Source organism: Bacillus rossius, chromosome 14 (genome assembly GCF_032445375.1).
Source record: "Bacillus rossius redtenbacheri isolate Brsri chromosome 14, Brsri_v3, whole genome shotgun sequence".
In the NCBI taxonomy this organism is placed as follows: domain Eukaryota; kingdom Metazoa; phylum Arthropoda; class Insecta; order Phasmatodea; family Bacillidae; genus Bacillus; species Bacillus rossius.
The window spans coordinates 4,408,902-4,427,958 of NC_086341.1; the positions used below are offsets into that span (position 1 = coordinate 4,408,902).

Genomic DNA, 19,057 nt, shown 5'->3' on the forward strand with positions numbered 1-19,057 from the left:
AATTATGTTTTCTTCCTTGACTTCATATTTGGAGCATACATCAATCACTGCCCGAGAACAACAAACAGCATTTGCTACATCAAGGACACAAGAAGCCCCTAAGATAACATCTTGTTCAGCACCTGGTTTCAGAATTTTAAACAAGATGTTGAAAACACAATTATTACTCTTGTCAGTGGTTTCATCTGCGAGTATGACCACATCTTGCCCCAAGAGCTGCTGCTTGATTTCCACTTCTTTTTTCTCTCTAAGTAGGGGAATGTACTTTTTCCTCATCCAATCCGCTGTTGGAAGATCACCAGCACCACTTACATGCTTCTGCATCCATGCAGTCAGCTTGCTGTTGTCAAGTTTCTCAAGAGGAATACCTGCAGCTACAAAGGCTTCAACAGTTTCGAGAACAAAATCTTCCTTTTGTTTTTTTGCGCATATTTGCGCCACTCCTGCTTCTGGGATAGAAAGCTGTCGTTTCAAAGTGCACGGGGATCGTTTAGCTTTTACATGTTTGTCGCTAATAATGTGCTTGTTTACCGTGTCCTTACGTTCATGCTCCAAACGGCAATTACAATATTTACAGAAAAGTATTTTTCCGTCACTGACGTATAATCCCTCATTCTTAAACTCGTCAGCACGTGATGCCGCAGTAGCTTTATTTTTCGGCATGATTAAGAAATTTAGCTTTCATTTATGCACGTCATTTGTAAACAAAGCCCGGAGGTACCAAAAACTAGTATTTACTGAAGTTGTAGCGAAAAAATAAACCGCGGGAAGCCTACTTTTTACAGGCGAGAGAGCCATATACTCAACCCGAAGTAAAAGGTTAGGTTATGTCAGGTCAGTGAAATAAATGTTTTTATTTATTTTCCGGGAGGGTTGGGTAGGTAAGCGTTATTTAAAATATTTAATGACCGTAAAATAAAGAAATCCTTGCAATATGGTGCTTTTTCATTAGCGATCGGAAAACTTCTATTATGTTACGATTTTGGCTCTCTCGCCTGTGAAGTGTGAAATGAAGATGAAGGCTTCACGGTAAACTGCTAATTCAACAAGCACACAAAATTGCGTTACAGTGAAATTTCATTAAATATCAAGTGATCATTAAATATCAATGTTCTCTTTTATTTTATTTTCATACACATTTATTTAATGAATGCAGTTTTTGTTCACGTGTATTTTTCAAAGGATACAGCAAACAAGGTGCTGAGATTTTTCACGTTGTTGTGTTTGTTAACTTTGTTAATTTTAGTTTACGATCGTCAGTTGTTAATATTGCGTGATCTCTAGTGGCTAGATGCGTTTAAAAACCCTAACCTAACTCCGATAACGATCTTTTTTTTGTTCGTGAAATCGTCAATTTTTGTGATATCTTGTAATTTTTTAAGATGAATAATTAACGCATTAAATAACCACCACACTGCAGTTGGATGACGACCATTTCTTCTACAAACAGATACGGAATTTTTGTCAATCAACCAATAGTCGGTAGTTAACGATTTAAATCAATATTGAGGTGTTTATTTGTGGTTAGAAAACATTTCGCATTTTTCGCGGTTTGGGATGAATTTCGCGTGAAAATTCGCGATTTCGCATAAAACCATATAATCTTGGCTCTAGAAGCATGTCTACAAAAAAAAAATAAAAAATAAAAAAAAAAACACTGCAAATTATTGCGTATTTGAAAAATGTGAAGTGTTATGTAAAAACATGTTGCTGATAAGGGATGCAAGATTGAACAACGTAGTGTAAAATTTTTTTTCCAACCAATTTAGTTCACAAAATTTGCTACCAAATTCTTTCTAAATAAATTATGTTCAATTAATTGACCGTGTAGTAAAAGATCAAATGCGTGCAATTATAGTCAAGTTTTGTCATATTGTTCAATGATTTCATGTTTTTGGTTACCTTTCAGTGCTACATGATACATTAAATTGCATTTGGTTGTTATATGTTTTATTATCTTGCATTTCAGTGTTATATATTCCATTGACAGGCATGAGCGTAGATCCAGAAGAGACCGCAGAAGGACCCCCCCCCCCCCCACCCCAGGAATTAAGAAGCCCCTCACTCACCGAGGGGGCCTGCTAGTGCTTGCAAAATCACGACTGTGAAACGGGTTTGACAAACACAAACGTAAAAAAGTAAAAACTATGTTTTATAGGAAACTTTCGGTATATTTTGAATGTTTTCTTTATATTGCATGCATATTGGTTATAATATCAGCAGGTGTCTGTTAAAACCCACAAGCGAAACTCTCGATCGCGCAGGGCCCTCGAGAATCCTAGAGATCTGCACCCCTGTCGACAGGCATCCAGCGTTACTTCGGTTTCATCGAAAATGCACCGTACAATCTTGTCTCCATCAATGGCACATTTCCACAAATTTTGGGGAAGGAACGGGCAATGGTTAACTTTGTATTTGCCGTCACATTTGGCCGACGAGCATTTCTTATTTGAATTTGGCCAGAAAATTGTATATATTTTTTTCCTTTACAGTAATTGCAATCGTGCATATTTTGAATTGTTTCCATTCCGACGACTGCAAACAACGAATGTGACAGTCACGTGGAGTGAAACTTTCAGAACACTTCAGCTACGTTAGGGAACGATCCTAGAATTTTTCACGGGGTGATATCTATGAAACTACTGAAGACAGGATGGAGGGCTCCTCTTGATGGGACTAGAAAACCCTCGGGCCTATACGTTAAGAGAGACTAACACCGGGCAGCTCCGAGATTTTTTTGCGTGTTTTCTCACGTCAGTCCGATAGATGGGGAAGACTCTAGTCCCAGTACGAGCGATAAAGCTGTGGCACCAACGTTATGACGACAAAAAATAAATTTCTCATCTCTGAGACAAACAGGCGTGAGCCAAGCTTGTTTCTATCCTTAAAATTATCATATTGTATTCTCAGGAGAATATATATTAATGTTACAAACTATAGCTAGAGCCTACTAAAACACACGTAATGTTCCGTCAACGATGCCGGGAAGCATTATTTAGCGAGCATTAGCCACACATTTCACCTGGACTTTGCTGCGTGCGTTTTAAATAACCGATAATTCCCGCGCTGAGCAAGAAGGGCTTAGGCAAATGGATTTAATGATCAAAGTCGGTGAAATTGCGTCGTACTCATACAGACTCTGGAATCTGCCGTCACCTGGCAGGTGGTTGAAGAAGCCGCCCCGGTGCAGGTCGCAGTGGTGTTCGTGGTTGGCCGGGTTGGCGTTGTCGCTCACCGGCAGCGTCGCCCTGCGAACACAGGTCGCCCGTCAGCACCCGCGGCCCGCAGGCGGGACGGGGCCCGGCCCGGGACCAACCACCTCCTGAGAGCCGGTACTCGGGACGTCCACCGGGTTGCACACAACAACAATTTCCTGAATTTTTTTCTCTTCGCCTAAAATAAATCTTCTTATAATCATTCGAGGGCATCATACCAGAAGGGCGTATCTCGATATTGCAAAAAGTGTTGATACGCCCTTCTGGTATGATGCCCTCGAATTTGACAAAATACTGCTAAAAAAATTTGCCCCACTAAAAAAAAATATATTTTTTTTTAATGCAGCGTGAATTGAAATATTTAATAATATCATCCAAATTTAAAACCATTTTGTATTTTAAAACAGAAAAGTAAAAAAAAAAAAAAAAATGAAGAGCACACATTAGTAACATCGTAAATTCTTGAATTATTTTAGAAAATTTTGTGACCTTTACTACATACACCGGGTGTGAAATCTTTGAGACTTTTGCGACCCAACGTACGGGCACCATGTTAGCACGGCATCTACTGTCGAGAGAGCACTCGGAGGCTTGGCTTTGTGTGGCAGCGTAAGTGCAGCCCTGTCGCACAGACTTACAGTCCCGACTATTTTCGGGGCCAGGCTTGAAAAGTGCAATCTTGAAAAGCAGGAAGTGAGAAAATTACTATTAAATTTACAAATATAATGCTATAAATTTTTTTTTTTTTTAAAAAAAAGGGGGGGGGGGGAAAGAGTTTATGAGGGCTCTCGGTGCGTGACTGCACAAGACGTGCTTTTCCACGCCAACAGCAAAGAGGAACAATTGTAACAACAACGGCAACGAAAAACACAACATAATCCAGAATCAAAATCTAATTTACAATTTCACACGATTACCTTTTCCGTGTGCCCGGTCCCTAGACCCTACCAACTAGCACATCCCTGACTGCTCGACTGACCGTGTCTTCCTCGTCATTATATCATTCCTCCCTCCCTCATCATACAGTGTAACACTTCCCGTCTTAAGCTTAACAGTTACTATGAGCAAATAAATTGGCTCTGGAGTTCTTTGCAGGGAAATGGACAAGTAAAAGAAACAAAAACATATATGTACTGAATTACTAACAACTGCAAGAATTTTAATTTCCAGCTGCATATATATATATATATATATATATATATATATATATATATATATATATATATATATATATATATATATATATATGTAACCAAAGTTAGGTAGTACATACCAAAGTTAGGTAGTACATACACTACTATCTTTGGACATCTAAAATTGGGTCCCTCACGAAAATTTCAGAACAAAATGAAGAGATTACCTAGCTCCAAATACTCCCAATATTCATTCTGTCTATTTGATTGAAAACTAGAGAACTTTATTTTACATCTAGAAAATTTCACATCTAGAATATTACGTACTTACAAATGCAAAATTAAAAATTTCCTTTAGCTTGTTTCTAAGAAATATAAAAGTTAATAAATTGAATTTCATAAAAAAATTCTATCTGATTCAATAAACATATTTGCAACAAAACATAACTGTATTAATATAATATTAACAACAATTCAGGTTAATTCAATTAAAACCATAACTACAAGTTCTTCAAATCGGTCTACAAACTCACTAAAATAAAAGCACAGTTTATAATAAAAAAAGATGTAAAATGATGGGTAGGTAAAGTTAGAGAAGTTTTTTTTAAATGTACTGTAGCTGCGGAAATTATAATAGTAACATGCTTAATATCAAAAACACATGCAAATATTATTCTAGAACTACGGAAACCAATTTTCAGGCATGAGCTAAAGTCACACAAACAAAATGAGGTACAAAACCACATGCATGAACCGTAAACACAACAAGCAAGAATAATAATTAACGACAGCCAAGTTCAATTTCATGCGCACTAAACATTTTAAACTGAATCTTCAGGCGTTAAGTGTGTGTGGAGTGGATTTAAAGCTGTACATATGTACTAGCAGTGCAACTTCCTATAATTTCAAAATGCATACAAATACAAATGAATAACACAAGTAACAAGAACTAAACAAGTTAATTTCAGGGACTCAAACCAATTTTTTAAAAGAAAATGTGTGGTATCCATTTGATAACATATTGCATCAGTAGAACAGAGAAAGCCTCAAGAAGTCCCATTTCATCTCCTCGTGAGCTGACGATAAAATACTGTCTCGTTTGGTCTCTGCTCAAATGAAATACACCAGGTAAAGTATGTACACCTGCCACGCAGTAAAAACAGTACAGGAAGTCTCTCTAGTTGAGAGTTTAGAAAGAAGGGTACGCTGGCAGCAAATCTGACGAAGAAACACTTGTGCCAGAAGAACAGAGGACGTGGAGGGTACCACGTTTTGTTTATTGTTAATCGCTAGTACTGCCGTCGAAGAGACCCCAAGAAAGTGAAAGACTACATTAGGAATCAACGTCTCGGCAACATCAAAAACATTTGAGACGGATGCGGGGCAGCGAAAGAATGCATTTGCTTAAGGGGGGGGGGGGGGGACAGGGGACAGGTGAAGGCAGAGAAAACCCACAAGCTCATGTCTTGCAACAGCACCTGGGGTTTGCCCCCACCAGGGAATGTGTTGGCGAGAGTAGAGTCACATGAAAACACAATTACAGAGACTCTCACCCCAGGGATTACAAGTGCACATTCACCTGTTCGGCCCCAGGCATTAGGCCCAGGATCCAGCGTCGGCCCGTTTTAAACTTCAGTTTACCTTTTTGTTTGTATTTCTGTGAAGAACATGCACTTTTAAAAAACGGAAGAATTAAATCGTTATCGTCACGAAATTTGAAGTTCTGGTCAATGCCTTTTGCTTTTGGTTTCAACTGAGCTTCCATGATTTTGTACGAGTATGACGCAATTTCACCGGACTTTGATCGTTTGCATTTATAAAACTAACCCTGAAGATGAATGAGCAAAACCATAGTATGAATTTAAGTAACAATTTGGCTTAAAATTAAAATTGTTTTTTATATATATAGACACACACACACATATCTACTGAAACCAACTGCGGATAATTTCATGGCACACTTCGTAGATAGTTTCTGTCAATGGAAAGGCCCCAGCCGTGGTATATGCTTCTAAACCCAATGATCTGAGCTGATTATAGAGAGAGTCAATTTTCAACAAGCAGTGGACGTGGTGGATGTTCGAGGGTTTTCTCAGGGTGGTCCCTTGCTCAGCCCTCGAAAGGTCTGCCCGCGACTCAGGGAGAGCAGACAGCTTCACAAGCCTCGCAGTTATTCCGCGCCTCACCTTGCCCGTGGAGAACTCATCAAGCAATCGTTCAGATCTACTACCATACTGAATGCTCCTATAATTCCAGGGAAAAGACTTTTCGAACTAATGGAGGTACAGCCTAAACAACACCACAATGTGAATGAATACACATTCCAGCACCAAAAAGCAAGTTGAATAATAATATAAAGCTAAAATATTAATTGAATGACCAAATTTATATTTATTGCTCTCTCTGTCTTTCTATCTATCTATCTATCTATATATATATATATATATATATATATATATATATATATATATATATATATATATATATATATATATCCGTAAGAACAAAAAAAGAAAAAAAAAAGACCGAGCCTAAGAATCAAACAAAATCCCTAGTAGTCATAGGCCCATGTATTTTGTATTTTCTTTTTGGTCTTGAGTTTTTTTCTTAATCAATTGTGATGTTGTCAACTCATGTCAGACACTTAAAAAAAAAAAGTCCTTTTAAATTCATCAAGCATTATTACCTTAAGTATTATTATAAAATTTTATTTCATTAACAAATAAATTGACCAAGTCATTATTTTAGCAGCATATACGTGCATTGTACTGTTAACTGGTACATTACTTGTTTAAGAAAAAAAATAATTTTAATGTCCGTTTGGTTATAGACTTCTTACGAACATATTCACATTACTGGTGTTTAGTCAAATTTGACATTTGACGGCACTGTTATTTACAGCGAGTATCAAGTACGTAAATTGCTGGGAGCATTTGCATCGTTTCGAAAGTTAACTTGAAGATATAACTGGTGCCCAGATTCATCCTGACGTGCACGTTGCCTCACAATCTAAGTGTGTTGTTAGTTCCGTCTAATGTGATTGAGATAAATTTTGCAGTCAGACATCAAAATCCAATTCCATACCATACACCCATTATTAATTTCAAGTAAAAACTACAAAATTAAAGAAAGATAAAGGTAAAGAGTGTGAAAAGAAACCACGTATTTAATTTTTACAGACATCGTAAGAATATTAAAACACGTTGTGTTTAGTTGTGATGAAGTTCAAGTCAAGAATTTTGGTGCACAGTACTCACTACAAACACTTGATTACTTAGAACATACATGTGTAAGTTGTGAGGCTGTACACCCGACACAATTCAAACAAAGCATAAAAGGGGAAGAGTGGATTAAGGCTAATTTTGGCCCGTTCTACGGCTACAAAAAAAATTTCATCGTTACGTATGAAACATATGGTGAGTTAGTAGAGGTCAAAAGCATTATCAAGAGAGTTTAAGAAGATCATGAAATGTTAAAAAAGTTACAAAAAAAAATTTGAAAAATGAATCATAACAGCAAAAATAATTTACAGTAGCTCTCAGCATATTCTGGTGTTTCTAAGTAACAGACAAAATACATGTGGATTATACCATCTACCTTACAACATGCGATGTGTACCTTACAAAGACTTTAGCATCAATCTGATCTACCAAGGAGTTTCCAGAATACAATAGACTTACTATCATATGAGAACTAAGCTGAATACAATTTGCATACTACTAAGATTTACATTACAAGCAAATCAAAATAATAATAAAAAAAATATGCTTAGGTGAATAAAATGTATAATGAAGGAAATTTTTTTTTGAAGCCCTATGTACATTATTGATGTGTGTACATAATGTACTGTAAAGGAAATGTGATGACGACGCTGCAGGACGTATCTAAACTAAACACAGTCGGAGCTAGTGGAAAACCAGTCTCATTCTCCTTTCAGTTATTGTAACATTACGTTTCTATGACTAGCAACAATGTGTTGGTTGTTGCAAAATGTCAGGATAAAAAAAAATTTCCCAGGCAATAAAACAAAGATTTTCCAGTAATTTTTGTAGTTTAATTAGATACTTCTACCTAATATGCGTACATAAATTCAATGTGTTCAGCTGTGTAAGGCCAAAATTTTTGTAATGTTTGTTACTCTTGTGAAGTACCAATTTCAATTAGATACCTAAATTTAGCACCAATTACTCTCATAATCCAAATTATTTCATTTACACTCAATGTTGTCCTTACAGATAGAGAATTTTATAGTTCTTAAGGAATTTTTTTAGCATAACTATGTATAGCATTTAAATTTTTTAGTTTAAGTGACTGTTTCCTTAGGTATTGCTAGGTTCTCTCAAACTGCAGCAATCTTGAGAGCCCTTCAGATCTTACTAAAATTATCACTGAATGAAACTTATGTGTTTTAATTAACAATTTGTTCTTACTCTTGGTGATTTAATATAAACTGTAGTTCACAAAAGTGTAATGTTACTAACAACCAGCATCCTGCTGATACTCATGATACATAGTGTTGGATCAATCATTCGATTCCATGAATTTCAATTGTATCGAAAGATTCAGAGTCCAATGATTTTGGAAACAAAAATGGTCTATTCTTTCCTTATAGCACAATGTTTAAAATTAGATATTTATTTTTGATAGGATCAATTAATCTAATTTTTCAATACTTTAAAAAAGGATTTTCGTCAAACTTATCGGGCAATTCCCTACTAATCAACCGATACCACACTAATTGGTCGACACCATGCTAATTGGCCGATAATGCACTAATTGGCCGATACTGGACTAACCGGCTGATACCCCACTATCAGACGATTTCTGACTTATCAGGCTAGTTTGATTAATCAGGATTTCATATTTTTTTTTAATGCACAATTTTTTTTCAGATTGATCAGGGTATTAAGCCAATTTACAAGAAGTTTTGTTTGATTTAATAGGAATTTTGTTCATTTAATATGGCCAAAATTTATAGTAACAGGTGTTTGTAAAAGGTTTTTGTATCTGAGTATAGAAATCAGGAATAGTTAAACAAGTATTATTGCAATTTCGTAAAGAGTATTACATCTGATCTAATCTCCCTCAAATTAAAAGAATTTATCTCCAAATGCAAGAATCTAAACTGGAATTGGATTCAATATATATATATATATTTGGAGCTTGACCCAACACTAACCATACACCAATAAGGCTGTACTGGAATGAACACACATTGGAACTGACACGACCCTCGCAGGAATCGACGGTTTCAGGTTTAGATACGCCCCGCGCAACGAGAAGAGACTCCGCAGCAATGGTGGGCGAGAGGAGGGGGACCTACTTACTGTTGCGAGTACGAGTCTTCCTGTGGGGCCAAGTGACGTGCTCGCGTGCCCCTGATAGGGAAGAGAACTCGACATGAGACACTCGGATGACAGCGGCCAGGCCTGCCAACTGCTACGCACACTAGGTAAACAAGAAGCCGGTCTCCTCTTGCACGCCGCGCCTTCTCTCATTCCCGGCTGCAACGCTTACAACCACAGCGCTCTGGGACTTTCCACAAACCCACACAGCTCGACCCGAACGTTCGTCAGGATATCCACATTCAGTCAAACAGTTCGAAAATGTAACAAAAGAACTTTAAAAGGTGCACAGCTAAAGAAGGTGGAAAATTTAAAAAAAGTAATGAATTCAATAACCCTAAATGTTAATGCTTTCGTGAGAAACCATAATTTCTATGGTCCTGAATACAATATGCAAACCAGCAACACCAAAAAAAAAAAAAAAAAAAAATTATTACTTATTTAATTCTTTTTAATTTATCAACAAGATCAAAGGAATGCTTTTAAATTTTTCGAACAAACCATGCGGGCAATCTACAAGCAAACACAACGCAAACTGGTTGAGTTTCCGAAAATCCCGGGAGCTACTTGCCTAAAAGAAAAATATATTAATCAAGTGGACAATGTCTGCTCTGCGAGTGTCCGTCAGAGATGTACAGAGCAGTGATAAAGATTGAAATGTTGTAAGTGTATTATGAAGATAAATATAAAAATCTTCCACAACTTTAAAATGGTTAAATAACACTTCTGCAGAAAGAAAGCAGTGCAGACATTATCCAAGAATTGCATCAATTTTAGTTTCACAAATTCTCTCCGTGAAATGTTTTGCCTTCGAACATGCATGCACACAAACTTTACTAACTTACAACATGAGCAGTATTATTAGTTTGTAACAAATTAAATGAATAGAGCTTATAATGCGAGAGATAATAAATAGAAACAATGAAATGAAATATGTACACAACTCTATTAACTAATTCATTTAAGTAAGTTCACTCAAGCACATAATTAAATTTTTTTGCTTCATAATAATACTTAAAAAATTTTTTTTCAACAACAAAAAAGACAGAAAACCAAACATAGACTGAAAAATTATCAAATATAATGTGAAAATTATTTTTTTTTAATAATGGCACCATTCAAAAAAAGCCTAACAAATTACACTTGTATGCCGCAGGAAATTTTTTTAGAGCTTTACACGAAAAAAATTCCCGCAGTGCACCCGATTGTATGTTAGCATACATCGAGTTGTACGCACCAAAAAATAATTTAGTGACTCTTTAGCAGTGAGCTTTTAAGCCATACCCACAAGCAACTTATGATACAAAATAAGCCGAAGGAAGAGTTTTCTGCGGTAGAGAAATTCAAAATTCAATTTCTACAGTTGGCATGTGTGTATTTTGAACTTTTTGGAGTGAAATATATTTCCAACTATTTTCAAGTAAAGTAAGGATTAAAAAAAGATATCCAGCGAATTGAACAGAGCAAATGTAAAATGATTTCACCTTCAAATTTTTCATATATAAAGTAGCAAATAAAAAAGCTGGGGCGGAAATTGTTTGCACCTCCCACCAAATGGATATCACATTTCTCAAGTTTGTTTGGCAGAGGAGTTTCAACAGCAGGGTGTTTCCAAAGTTAGTCGCAGGTGCATGCAGCTACAGACCGCTACGCTACGCAAGCAGAAACCCCGTCCGCTCCTGAGTTAGTTCCTCGCATGCGGCCAGAAACAACAGGGTTCACAGTACCTGAGAATTAGTTCTTCGTCAATGTACTGCAATAGACTCCTGTGGGTGGGGGAAAAAAAAAAGGAAGAAAACCATTCAAGTACACCATGTGCGACAAAAATTAACAGGTAGTACTAAAAAAAAAAACAGTATGGATACCTAATAACTGAGATTAATCAGATACACCAATTATAAGAGAATTACAGTACAACTACAGTTTGGTTCGGGGAACTCATTACACAGTACATTCCTTAAAACCATGCAGAAGTTTGAAGGCTACCTATAACAACTTGTTTAGTACACAGCATTAAGCCTAGGACCTAAATTTCACCTAAATGCATTTCTGTTTGCATAAATATTAATTTTTCTTCAGGTACATCTCTCCCTTGATGAAACTTATTTGTTTTTCATCCAATATATAATAAAAATAAAATTGTAACTAAGTTGGGTTTCTTTGGTCCAAAAAACAAATGGATAAAAAAGCCAGTTAAAAAGTTTTAGCTACAAAGTTAAACTCTGAGAACCATAACAGAAGAGAAGCCAACTGAATCACAAATTGGCAGGGGCAAGATTATTTGGCGAATTGCGATAAAACCGATGAAACAGCGAAAAGCATGTCGTAAATCTTGTAACATCTAAATGAAAGTTAACATACCATACAGCACTGAATTGCAAGTTAAATCATGGAATTAAGAAGCATTAAAACAAAATTTAATTCATATTATTCAAAAATTAATCTTTTGATGTTTGAAATTCAGGGACTGTCATTATTTCCAGACAAAATCTGTACCAATTTGCATGGATCAGAAAAATTATTTTTATTTGTTTTATTGTGCATCTCTTATGCTTGCTAATTTATTTTTATTGTTCTGAATATATTTTGTTTTAGACCAATTATTCACCAATTATTTTATCGTAAAAATGCAGCATATTAATTTTAACCTTATTTTGGTGGGTATTACAAAACATTTTTTTTTTATCAAAATGAAAACAGTAACACCAAAATCCTGTATTTAAAAACCAAATTGGACTAAAAATAAAACCATAAAATCTTGTGTCTACAAACTGGATGCAAAACATGACAAGCTTACCTGTGATTTTCTACAGATTTATCAATTTAAATTCTGTGACCATACCTATAAGGCTATAACTTATGTAATTTTACTAATAGAAATGTCAAAATTTAGCAGTTTTACTTATACACTCAGTGTTTGTTATCCTGCAAGTTAAAAAACATGTTGGATTGAGAAAAAAAAATTTTCATTAAAATTTTGTATTTCACTCACATTGAAAAGTAAATAAATAATAAAAGTTTTAACTCCTACAATTTTAAATGTTAAGCATACACTGTGTGAAAACATGTCAGTAACCTTTAGCTTATGCTCAGTCAGAGAGCTTATGGAATCCGTCTTTTTTTCTTTCATTTCTATTCTAAGCAAATGCTAGATGCAATACTTAAGAAGATACGTAAATAAAAAAAAATAGGACATTTTTAAATATATTTTGTTTACCTTTCAATGAAAAAAATGTTTTTTGTATCATTGATACAATTTTCAAAAAGTACACAATACATTACCGCTGGGCGCTGGCACCTGAATACCTCTCTCTAAAAACACTATTATAAAGTATAACCTGTACTGTTGTTATCACACGCAGAAAAGAAGTCTGTAATCAGGATAAACTATTTGTAACTGTTCTCCGGCTTTTGTAAATCAGCCAGGTGGAAGACAGGACCAGTCCAGAAGTATACATTTTGATGTGAAAATATGCAAGTTAGTGTCACATACATACACAATAAACTAGAGAAGCACAAAGCAACAGATAAATGGATGATTTTGAAAACTGGGAAGTTTTATGGGGCTGACAAATATGTAAAAAAATTAGCTAGCCAAACTTTGGGAGGGTAGCAAGACAATCAATTGCTGCTCGCAACATCAGAGAGTCCCAAACTATATGCAGAGCCAAGATTTTATGGTGCTATAAAAAAAGCAAATTTTGTCTTTAAAAATAATAGTGGATTTTGTCTTTATCATTAAAAATTTAAACACATGGAATAAGTACATATCAAGCACAATTATGTGATAAACTGCTTAAAAAATTTGTGGTACAACTTTTAAAATGTTTACATAAAACAATACTACATAATTATATTGATGAGTAAAACAAAAAACTGCAACTAAAATATTAAATATTCTTCTATAATGTTCATTAGTTCACGAGAAAATTATAAATATGAAAATATAAAAGGTACAGCTCTATATGTGTGTGTGTATATATGTGTGTGTGTGTGTGTATATATGTGTGTGTGTGTATATATGTGTGTGTATATATATATATATATATATATATATATATATATATATATATATATATATATATATAAAATTGTACAATAATATATACCACAAATAAAACAAGAAATAATGTTACTGGAACTAAAAACCCTAAATAACATTTTAAGGAGTGAGAATAAATATTTAATCAATTTTACTTTTTGTCAAAATCTTATTACTTCAATTCTATTATCATGAATAAAAAAAATAATATGCAATGTCATAAAACCAAATATAATTTATACTTATAGTAAATTTCTTTGAGGTTTTTCTCTGTAGGCCTTTAGTTGTGTCTGTTTGGTATTTGATATTGACTGCTACTATTCACTCTATTTTGTTATAAACCATCACACTTAGAAAGAAAATTAATTTTTTTCATTACTTATTACACAATATTTTTAGTTTTTGAATAAAAGCCTATACTAAATATTTCTGTACATTATATTTGACAGAATGAGGTAATTAAGGTGAATTTAATGTTCTGCCTTGCATTTCGGTATTTGGCAGTGTATTCGGCATTGACTTCAATTTCTCTTTTATTTTGGTTTCATCGCGATTTGCCATATAATCTGGTCTCTAACTGTATGTAACAACATGGCAGACATCAGAAGATTTCATTTGGAAATGCCTAAAAAATTATAAATATTTTTTTTTGTGTTCTACCCAGGAGGTAGGCAATATGTAACTTTGTTTTGACACCAGCAGAACAGCACCACTCAATGTTAGTTACGTGAGCCGTCACGAAACCAGCAGAGGAATTCAAGTGTTGATTTTGGAGGTGAAACACTGGCATAAACGTATTTGGCTGAAAATTTAGGTTTGAAGACTCATGGAAAAATTAAATTTCCCACAAATGCCATTAACACAAATTACTTTAAAACTAATAACTGTATGGGGGCGAAGTAATTTTCACACTCAGTTATAGGACAAATTCCTTTACAAAAGATGTGTTTGGAACAAATGAACAAATGTGGTTAACTTCATGTAGACATCAAGGTCATCAGAGAAGATGAGTGGTCAATACTCCGTTCTCAAAGGCGGTGTCAGAGCACAAAGTATCAGACACGTTAGCATAAAGAGTTGCCTACCTTCCAAGCATATTAGAACATCTTTTGATATCAGTCATGCTGTCAGATTCCAATGATAGATCCCTCACCACATCTAAAAGTTTGTCCAAAAAATTACGTTTCTTCCCGTAGAGACCTATATCCAAATTACATGATTGACATGATTTAACATAGTGACCAATAACATTGCCAACTGTTCATGTGAAAATCTGTAGTAATCACAAAACACCTAGGTCGTTAAATGATGTTAAACTTAAACGACACTCACATTCAATTTTACATTAAAAATTCCTTCAGTGGCCAGAGAAAGTGTTTCCGACCTCAGTTTCGGGTGAAAGTTACTCAAATTTTCACCATCCAAGTTTACCCAATAGTTCATCTCTGTCATTCCCAGTTATACAATACTTGTCACACTTTTCCAATGGCAATTGTAAACAATTGTCTTACTAATAACACCTCTACGAAAACTGACACATTTGAATGATACCTCAACATACCCAAAATAATGTATCATCCAAAATCACAAGAAATATCCAGAAAAAAAAAATAATTATACTAATTTACACTTACATAGTAAGTTAACATTTCAACAAAACCTACAAAATGAAAATTTCTGTGAGCACAAAGAAATAATAACATGCATACTATGACATTATGAAAGTTAATACATAAATCCAAGTCAAGCAAGGTTTCATGCCATTAGACATGCCAGCAAACAAAAGATAATGTCAGTTTGTGGTTAGTAACAAGAAAGCAAAGCTGTTTGTTGCCCTAAGTATGATCTAATCTCTGAAATAAAAACACACGTTAACAATTCTCATTAATAAAATAACAAGTTTAGTAATTTTTCATCCTTATAATGATGAAATAGTTGTGTTAATAATAATAATACTTTGAGAAAGTGCATTATGATGAAAAAAAAACATTAAAAAGAATAAATCACAGAGATATAACATTTTTTTTATTGGAATTGCTACTTTGGTTAGATCTTGACTAATGAAAATATGTAAGTTACCTTTGATGATGCGCATAGTAGAAAAAATATTGTAGTAGTATATTTGGAAACGGTCATGCTGTAACGTTAATTAACTGCACTTCTAAGTGTTCAATATACCACCTCAAGGCATGGTTTTAAATGCTTTTGAGAGCACAGCTTAAAATCAAACTGAATCAAAAGTAAGTGTATCTTGGTCGCCTCTCAACTATTCCACCCCATGTTAATATAAAAACCACTTCACTCAGCCACAAAGAAAAATAATGTACCAACGTGAATCCTCTGTAATAAAACCCAATTTGTTACAGATGTTAACTTGTTATGAGAATCCCATGCGAGTTGCCACAGGAAAAAGTCAAAGGGAATGGTACACTTTTCGATGGGGGAAAAAACTCTACATAAGCTACCAATTAACACAAAAGTAATTGTGCAATTATTGTACATGCTTAGCACAGTTTCATACATCTAAAAGACAAATTAGGTCTTAAAAAAAAAGAGTGCTGTATGTGTTTTAAATGAGTCTGTAATTGGCTATTGCTCATTTAAACTCTGTGTAAGAGAGTTGTAGTTATTTTGACAAATATGCATGTAACTGTAGTGTAACAGAGTTAATGCAGTTCTCTTCAGCATCCATACACGCTTAAGACTTTGCACGTAATGCGCATCAGAAGAAATACATCCGTTGTTATCTAGTTCCTCTTAACTATTAGTTTCTAATTTCAAATTAATTGCTTAGTGGTGTGCAATTTCACATTTGTTTTTATGTATATTGTACTATTATGTAATATGCATCATTTAATATTTATTTTAAAAATTCTCTGATTTAATTTTACACATTTCTCATTTTCCTGCCTAGTTATGAGCTTTTTTTCTTCAACATCCAAACAGAATAAGCTAATCTAGCCAGCAGAATGTCAGGTCTGCACACCTAGGCAAGAACGTTCATTTTCTGTGCGTGTCTTTCAACTATTATCAGTCGGTAAGTAGCACAGCAATATTTAACTTTACACAGAAGCGCAACATTTGAACATACTATAATTTTACAGCATCCTGCGTTTTAACACTTCACGAGGTTTACTGTGAGCATACGGCATACCTGTATTTCCTACTAAGACTGTCATGAAAATGGTTTACGAAGTGTTTCACAATAGGCAAAACAGGTTGGCCGAGATGTGTCCGTGCTGTTTCAACGTCTAAGTTAAGGTCAGACGTAACACGAGTGCACCATTCCCTTCAACCGAGCAAGCAGCCTTCGTTGCCGAAGGCTCGCGGCCAGCCATACCTTAGAGACATTTTAAAGATGGCGGTCCCAGTAAGGCGCTGTTTGCGGACTCGCAACAAGCAATTGGTGCATTCCTGCTCGCGCTTTAAGCAGTTACTACACGGGACGGGTGGTGTGGTCGCTCTTCTGAACACAACATGCCCCACAGATTCCAGCAGTTTTTTTTTTTTCCACTCACTCTTACCAATACTCTCATTTCCCTGGCCTCCCCCCCCCAAAAACTCTGCTCAGATCCACATACACTTCGTGGACTACGAAGCGTACAAGCCACTTTGTTTGCTTGGATCTCCCGAGGGACCAGAATCGTCTGAAAATGCGAGACGTTGCCGACGTTGCCAGCGGGATTTCTCCAGGTATTCTTTCATTTCCCCTGACATCTCCAATTCAGGGACCTTCTTAGTGAGGTGGCAAGCTGGTGGAACACTTGCGGGGTCCCGGGTTCGTACCCCAGTTGAGTCATCCTGAATTGTTTCCTAAAAAACCACCCCATTTAAGACCATCTTCCTGCATCGCATTGGATGCAAGCATGCGTCCCTACTAGAAGACGGCAGGAGTCTAACAGGGCTCTATCCGCCCCTCTGCAGGCTGTATCTTCCTCCTTGGTTCCGCCCCACCTTCACACAGTGACTCACAGAGCCACTCAAGAGCAGCAACATTCGTTTTAAACTTTCCCACTGCAGGCATCTCATTGTGATCGTCACATTGGCAAATAAAGTGTGCTTAAACTCTACAAGTAGGGATGAGCTTACATGGTGAATTGCAATAACACCATAATAACATCTCAAAGCATGTCCATACAACATATAGCCTAACACTGAGATGCAAGTTAAAAAAAAACTATTTAGCATCAAAGTTCAATATCAAAAAGAAGTAAACTTTTTCCATTTTTTTTTTATCATAAAATGTTTTACCAACTTCATGATAAATAAATTACTTTCATTGAATTTAATATTTAAAAATTCACATTTTTTTCATTACAGTTAAGTTTTAATAGGAAATTGCTGATTAGTTTCATGATTTTAATTGCATTTTTGTGCTTCATAGTGTGTTAACTTGAATTACGGTGTCATATGGTGTGGCGAGTGACCAGCTTTTCGGGGTTATTTTGGTTTTTATCACAATTCACAAAATAATCTTGTTCCTACTTATAGCCAAAACAACATATGAATGGGTCTGTTAAATATTATTTTATTAATCTAAGTGGGAATGTCATTGTGTGCAAAAAAAAACTGTCCAGAACATATATTCCTACATGTTAGCAGAGTTTAAATTCGATAACTGGAGACAGTGCACAGCTCTATCCCATTGGTCATGTTGATGTTTTACAGTGATACATGAGCAATCCAAGCTTTACAATATTCCGTAACCTAAAGTCTAAACATTGTTCCACAAGGCGAAGATTTCACAGACAAGACACAACTACAAACCAGAAGCCAAGCAACTCCAGATGGTGGCCGCAAAACCTGTGAATTTTACCATGCCCACAAACCTTAATGTTTAACAGCCCCAATTGCAAACAAGCTAATCAATGTTAGGAACAAAAATTAGTAACTAAGTAGCTTGCAGGCACTTTTATTTAATTTACATTGTTTCCATGAACACAATAGTAAAAGTAAAATGATATGCAGTAGAACAATGTATCCAAAACTTTAAAAGTTCTGTTTATAATCTTCACAAGCAAAAACTTTAACTACAAAAAAAAAATTGTAATCTTGAACAATGTTTTATAGTTATTGTAATTATAAATTCAATAACAAAAAAAATTGTGTTCCAATTTCATGTCTGTAACGACTACCTACAATATCGCAATCATTTCAAGCACCGTCATTACCACATGCCTACATGTACACTCATGCCAATCATTCACATGATAGAACACACAAAAGCTACATCACAACATGGGAACTACTACAAACGTAGAAATCAAACAAACGACAGCAGTTCAAATGTGGATGGAAAAGCAAGACATTTCTATCATTCAT

General features: G+C 35.2%; 1 protein-coding gene across 14 annotated transcripts in view; it reads right to left on the minus strand.

Annotated features, from left to right (window-relative positions):
- Nucleotides 1–19,057, minus strand: part of LOC134539050 (mitogen-activated protein kinase kinase kinase kinase 5-like) — an 83,174-nt gene that overhangs the window by 37,155 nt on the left and 26,962 nt on the right. For 2 of the 14 annotated variants that reach the window (XM_063380745.1, XM_063380750.1), the window contains exons 12-15: nt 17,076–17,201; nt 11,421–11,459; nt 9,676–9,726; nt 3,157–3,248 (exon numbers count right to left, since the gene is read on the minus strand). In XM_063380745.1, coding sequence (XP_063236815.1) covers nt 3,157–3,248; nt 9,676–9,726; nt 11,421–11,459; nt 17,076–17,201 — 308 coding nt within the window. The remainder of the gene's footprint in view (nt 1–3,156; nt 3,249–9,675; nt 9,727–11,420; nt 11,460–17,075; nt 17,202–19,057) is intronic. The other 12 variants (XM_063380747.1, XM_063380755.1, XM_063380752.1 and 9 more) reach the window with 7 other exon arrangements.